The sequence below is a fragment of the Ictidomys tridecemlineatus genome, chromosome X, assembly GCF_052094955.1.
Source record: "Ictidomys tridecemlineatus isolate mIctTri1 chromosome X, mIctTri1.hap1, whole genome shotgun sequence".
NCBI classification, from domain to species: Eukaryota; Metazoa; Chordata; class Mammalia; order Rodentia; family Sciuridae; genus Ictidomys; species Ictidomys tridecemlineatus.
The window spans coordinates 16236714-16242713 of record NC_135493.1 but is presented as its reverse complement, the minus strand read 5'-3'; the positions used below and the strand labels follow the sequence as shown (position 1 = coordinate 16242713).

Sequence of the window (6000 nt, the reverse complement as noted above, 5' to 3'; positions counted from 1 at the left end):
TTGCTTTATCTGTGAAGTTTATTTCATACAGATCAGAGTTACAGGGAACGGTAACAATGTTTCAGCGTGTGACATTTGTGCAGAAAAATAGCATTTCATATTTTAAGATGATTGTCTCTGCCTTTTATACAAAAAAGCTAGTGTATAAAAATAGTTTTAAACCTTAGGCATCCTGCCTAATCTATAACAAAGGTACAGTACTCTGTGTAGCAAAGAACTAGGCAATCAGAAAGAATCATTACCTTCATTGACTAATCCAAGACTGGTGGCCAAAAGGAACACAGGCCTGATTCAAACTATTTGTGATTCAACACTAAATGCTCATTACCATTAGGACAAGGAATCTGCATTCAAGTTTTATGGAATCATATAGCCTATGTGTGTACGTATGTACGTATGTGTACATACATCTGTGTGCCTATCACGGGAACTGAAGAATAACACTGCTGCTGTCCTCACCTGCAGCCAGTGCCTAGAGAAAGGCAAGTATGTTTTGGTTACATATCCTAAGCCTATACTGATGGACAGAACTAGGAAGCACAAACAGAAAAAGATGATAAATATTCAACATTTAGAGGAATTAAACATACCCCATGAGACAATGGCCAAGTACTGCTTTATGGACACAACAAATATAACCCATCTTTTGGTAGATAAGCCCCAATATGTACTTCAAAGGAAACACTGACAGGAGTGTGAGAGATGCTGAATGCTCCAAGTTTATGCTTTCCAAGACTGCCAGCATTTGTGGGTATCAATGCGGGGCACTGACAATAGAAGAACTGAAATATGCATATATTATGCTCAAATTTTACTATATCATGCAGCCTTTGGCATTTGTATATTAGAGACAATTTTGCCAGCAATCCTGAGTGCCTCACATCTTCTATCAAGTTCTCCACAAAATCAAATTTTCTAGTAGTTAAATTGATGTCATTGTCAAACAAGAATCATTAAGACTTCTAATATATGCTGAAAGAACATCGTTCCTTTAATAGAGTTCTTTTAGAAACTCAATAGTTATTACCTAATGAAAGCACCCTGGATATACACACTCCAACACACATGGAGATACACACAAAAGACAATCATGATTTTTTAAGGGAAACCAAAGCATTTCTTTTTAACTCAGAACTCTCACAAGAGAAAAAAATGATATGAACACCTTCCAAGACAGATGTCAGGGTGACCTTCGGATGTATCCTTTCTTTTTTGTTTTAATGGTCATTTCCTTTGCCAGGTTCAAGTATGAAGCAGGCGAATTCTGAGGCATAGGCCTGGGAGTTATCCAGAGTGGAGGATAGATCAATCTTCTAGGCTGTATGAGGTTTATGTATCTAAGCAGAGGGAAAAGGAAAGAAAGACCAGTAGAGAAGATGCTGGTGGTCTCATGGCAACTTGTCCCTGGCCTCCTTTTGGGGTGGGCCTAGGACTCCCTGGACTGACACACTGGGTCCCTTAAAATGTTCCCCTCCTCCTAGATCCCCAAAGGAGCCCACACTGCCTCACTTGATTTCTAAGAGAGCTTCTCAAGAGAAACAATGGTCTTTTGGATCTTTTGGTTTTGGAAACAGAGGATGAGGGACTAATTCCAAAGACCTTCCTGGACCTCTGACCTAAAGGAAAATTATGTACTTGTCAAGTTGCTGGCGGATCAAGAGCTCTGAGGAATCTGGATCTTGAAAAGAACTTAGTTTTTTGTATCTGACAGGAAATGCAGGACATAAAAATTAGAAGCAAGCCATCTACTCTCTCAAAACTAACTTAATGGAAGACTCTTCTAAAGCATTCCTGCAGACTCAACACCATCTTCTTCCTCTCCTCCAAAGAATGCCCTACTGCTAGAAGTAGGAGAGGGTTCAAGGTCAACTGCCTTTGGAGCAAAGCAGAGATGGGATGAGGCCTTACTGGAATTAGCAGGCACAGATTGGCTTTTTTTCTTATGGTCTGTAGGCATCTGAGGATTTGGGTGGGATGTCACAAAATCCTTCAAATTTTGTTTGTGGCTATCAGGGGTGACATTTGTGTCTGGTGATTCAGTGTTGTGACTACTACTGTCAATTTTGCCATAAGTCTGCTCCTGAGGTGTGCTGACATTCGGGATGGATTGGGTGGTGGTGCTGAGTTCCTTTGCTTTTCCAGTTTTTGCTGTGCGTGTAGATGATCTTTTGGTAGATGACCTGGAGAGAGATGTTTTGGTTAAGATCCAGATAGTACCAGGCCCAGTGGCACACCCCTATAGTCCCAGCAGCTTAGGAAGGCTGAGGCCAGCCTCAGCAACTTAGTGAGGCCTTAAGCAACTCCGCAAAACCCTGTCTCTAAATAAAATATAAAAAAAGGGCTGGGGATGTGGGTCAGTGGTTAAGTGCTCTTGGGTTCAATCCCTGGTACAAACAAAACAAAACAAGGTCCAGATAGTTCCAAAACCAAGCCTGTACCCTGAAAAAAGCATTATTTTTTAGTTAACTTCTAAACGATTAATGAACTTCCTGAATCCTAGCATGGGAAGGCTGGAAGGGACCAGGGGATCACACACTGCTTTTCAAATTGCATTCTTGAAAGCCCTACAGTGCCACAGAGGTACCAGGACATAGGGAGCAGATAAACACATAGGAACCCAGTCCCCCTCCTTCAAGTTGGTCAAGGGAAATGTCCACTATGGCACAGTTAGAGAAGCAGAGTAGGATTTGTAACTCTAGAGCTCTTTTCAACTGTTTCTGAGCCTCTTAGCAGCCTTGTGTTTCCACAGGCCCTTATAGGTTAAACATCTTTTCAGGTAATCACCCAACTACTATTCCTTTCCAAGAAACTAACCTCTAACTTGGTTCCCCATCTAAAAAATGAGGATATTATTACCAATCTCACAAGTACTGTGAGAATTAAAGTAGGCCATGTAAAAGGCCTGGTTTACAACAGGCATAATAAATAAATGGCCCCTTTTCTGATTTTATGAAACAACAGTCATTATGTAAAGAAAAGCAGTTTGGGCTCTGCCATTTAGCAGTGGGATGTTGAAGAAATCCCCTTAGCTCACTGCACCTCAGTTTGGTTGTCTAATCAGGAGGAGGCTCTTTACCAAGCAAGGCTATAGTGGGACTTAGCTTATTTCTGTAAAGTTGAGTGTTTGGCATGTGCAAACTAAGAGCTCAAGAAATAATATTGCTTGGCATTCTAAGAAGGTCAATCATAATCCCCCCCAAGTTTATTCAGATAAATAAGATGCAGAGTGACTTACTTTAAGCCTTTTGCTTGAGTCGAAGACTCTTTCAGGCTTTTTTGCCTAAAAGGTTTCAAATCACCATTAAAATATGATTTCTTTTCTTTATCGGTCTCACCAGTTGTGGCTTGTAAAAACACCAGTTTCTGAGGCATTTTCTTGGCATTTTTATAAGGCATTTTGGGCTTGTTAGGTGACTCTCTGCCATTTCCATTGGCTAGGGAAGAGAAAGGAACAAAATTAAAACTGGAGTTTCAAACAACACAAGAAAAAGAAAAAGCTGCAATCCTGAGTAGATGCGGGTGCCTGACACAGAGGGCATCAGGCAGGTAACACTCTGGGGAGCCAGGCCTACCACCCCCGGCTGCTTGTGGTGCTTGAGCTACAGTCAGCACTGCCCAGTACCTGCACTCACCCTGCCCTCCATGCACAAAGGGGCCACCTTTAAGGAACCTGTCCTGTCTCCTGAAAAACTGGTGGACCAGTGGGTAGGGCTACTTCTTGCTACTCACACCTGGCATTCATCTAGAACAGGCTGGCCCTGAGTTTGTCTTGCCCCCAAATGCTACTTCTCACACTGGACTCTCCTGTGGGCTCTCCTCCTTCCAGCCGACCCAAGGCTTCTGTCCTAATGCCATACACTGGCTGCACTCTCACCTGACTTCTTTGAACCGAGTCCTTGTGTGGTAGTAACCACTCTCTGTTCAGGTGTCTATCTCCCCATGGCTTTTCAGTACCTTGAGAATACCCTGCTTACCTGTTCAATGTCTGCTTTCAGGATAAATATGGATCAATAGTGTTTTCTCAAATGCCCATTACTATGAAGTATTTCCTACTTGGAGGGAGTCACCAATATATTTCAAGAGGGTATGAGCATCATGACACAATTTCAATTTTTTCTTATAAGTTAGAAAGTCAAATCCCACCTAGAGTTAATCATGGCTGCCTTCTGAGGCTCTGAGCTATGTCAGCAGTCCTCATATTCTACTGAGGAAAAGCTAGCACCTACAATCTAATAGCATATAGTGTAAAATTAAGAAGCAGTGGCAAATATTTATTGACAGTTTACTACATGTTAGCTGCTATTCTTAGCATTACTCAGATTTATCTCACTGAAATCTCATGCCCAACCCTGGTAAAGAGACATTATCTCTCCCTCTTGCAGATGGTAAAGCTGGGCACAGAGAGGTTAAATGACTTGCCCAAGGTCACAAAGCTCAGATGTGAAGGAGCCCTTAAATATAAACCAAGGCAGTCCAGCTCCTTCATGGCAACTAATGGAACATTAGGCACAAACAAACCTGATGGGAACATTTTATCAAGGGAGTCCTCATCACTTTCTGTCTCATCCTCATCATCAGCTTCATCCTCTTCAGATGTATTACTGCCAGATATTTCTGAGGCCTATGGTCAAAAAAGAAAATCAATATTATATCTAATATTCAATCATTCTGGCTTAGAATTTCAGAGAATTTAGATATCAAGACTGGATTGATGGCTAACTTTCAATACTTCAACTATAAGATAAAAAAAAATTCTAACAACATTAAGTGGTCCAAAGAATGGGGACAGGGGCAGGTTGCCCTTGTTGTGTCTTTCAGCTAGAGAAAGACCCTCAAGAATTAAAGATTTCCCTGAGCAAGAACAGACACTACAGCCTTGAACTGGTATTCATCATCTCTGCTTAGAATTTTACTAAAGACAGGGTGGCTTAATAGTATAAAAACTGAACAATTGTAAAAAGGCAAAATATAAGTTTTGTAACATAGGATATAAAGAGCAGCACAGAATCTAGGAAAAAGGCACGTGCTCAATCAAAAGACATACTGTTGGGGGAAGCAAATAATGATGCAACAGACACAGAAACTTTCCACCATAAAGGGGAGAAAAACTGGAGTTTGCTAAATTGAAGAACATCTGGTCCATTAAACTAATATTATGTGAGGCAAACCAGTGTGGGAGAAGCTCCCTGTAGTACATATATCTAAAGGACTCCTCACTGGGGTAGGCAAAAACTCCTACAAAGGCAAGTGACAAAATAGGAAAATGGGCAAATAACTTGAAAAGACATGTCACCAAAGGGAATCTCCAAATGGTCAGGAAGCATATCAAAAAGCACTTGACCTCATTAGTCATCAGAAAGTATTGATAAATTCAACAGCAATGACAGTAGGAGCTTCTACCTAGCAGAAGATGACAATTCAAAAAGCCAAACCATTTGGAGGGTGAGGATATTTACAACACACAACCTAAAAAGCAGCAATATCTAGGAGATTTAAAGTGCAAGAAAAAGTCAAAACAACCAAAAGATTTAGGTAAAAAGACCTATAAAGCATTTCACATGAGAGAAAATATGAAAGCTAATTAAAGACAGGAAAACGTGTTCAACCTCTGTAATGATCAGGGAAATGTAAACTTGATACTTTTTTCCATGGCCATAAGATCAGCAAAAAGGCTAAAGTTGGCAAGGATGGGAAGTAAGAGGCATTCTTTCTTTTTTTTAAAAATACAGGTGTTCAATGATTTTTATTTTTTAAGAGGAATTCTTATATACTGCTGGCAGTAGAATGGAGACTACCTTTGTGATGTTCACATCTGTCTTTCTTGTCCGCTTCATTATTTCCTCAATTCTCTATTAAAAGGAAAACAAAAAGTCAAACATGAAAAGAGATTAAAAACCAATGGTCCTGAAGCAGTTGATTATCTCCATCTTACACAGGTGGACAATGACACACAATGTATGCTCCAAAACCATAGATTTCACCCACAAAAGACATGGCAGG

At 40.5% G+C, this 6000-nt stretch overlaps 1 protein-coding gene across 5 annotated transcripts in view; it reads right to left on the bottom strand.

Annotated features, from left to right (window-relative positions):
- Positions 1 to 6000, bottom strand: part of Map7d3 (MAP7 domain containing 3) — a 32010-nt gene continuing 26010 nt past the window's right edge. For 4 of the 5 annotated variants that reach the window (XM_040286098.2, XM_040286086.2, XM_040286080.2 and 1 more), the window contains exons 14-17: positions 5796 to 5849; positions 4519 to 4621; positions 3236 to 3434; positions 1 to 2180 (exon numbers count right to left, since the gene is read on the bottom strand). In XM_040286098.2, the coding sequence (XP_040142032.1) occupies positions 1781 to 2180; positions 3236 to 3434; positions 4519 to 4621; positions 5796 to 5849 (756 nt within the window). In that variant the 3' untranslated portion in view covers positions 1 to 1780. The remainder of the gene's footprint in view (positions 2181 to 3235; positions 3435 to 4518; positions 4622 to 5795; positions 5850 to 6000) is intronic. The other variant, XM_040286093.2, reaches the window with a different exon arrangement.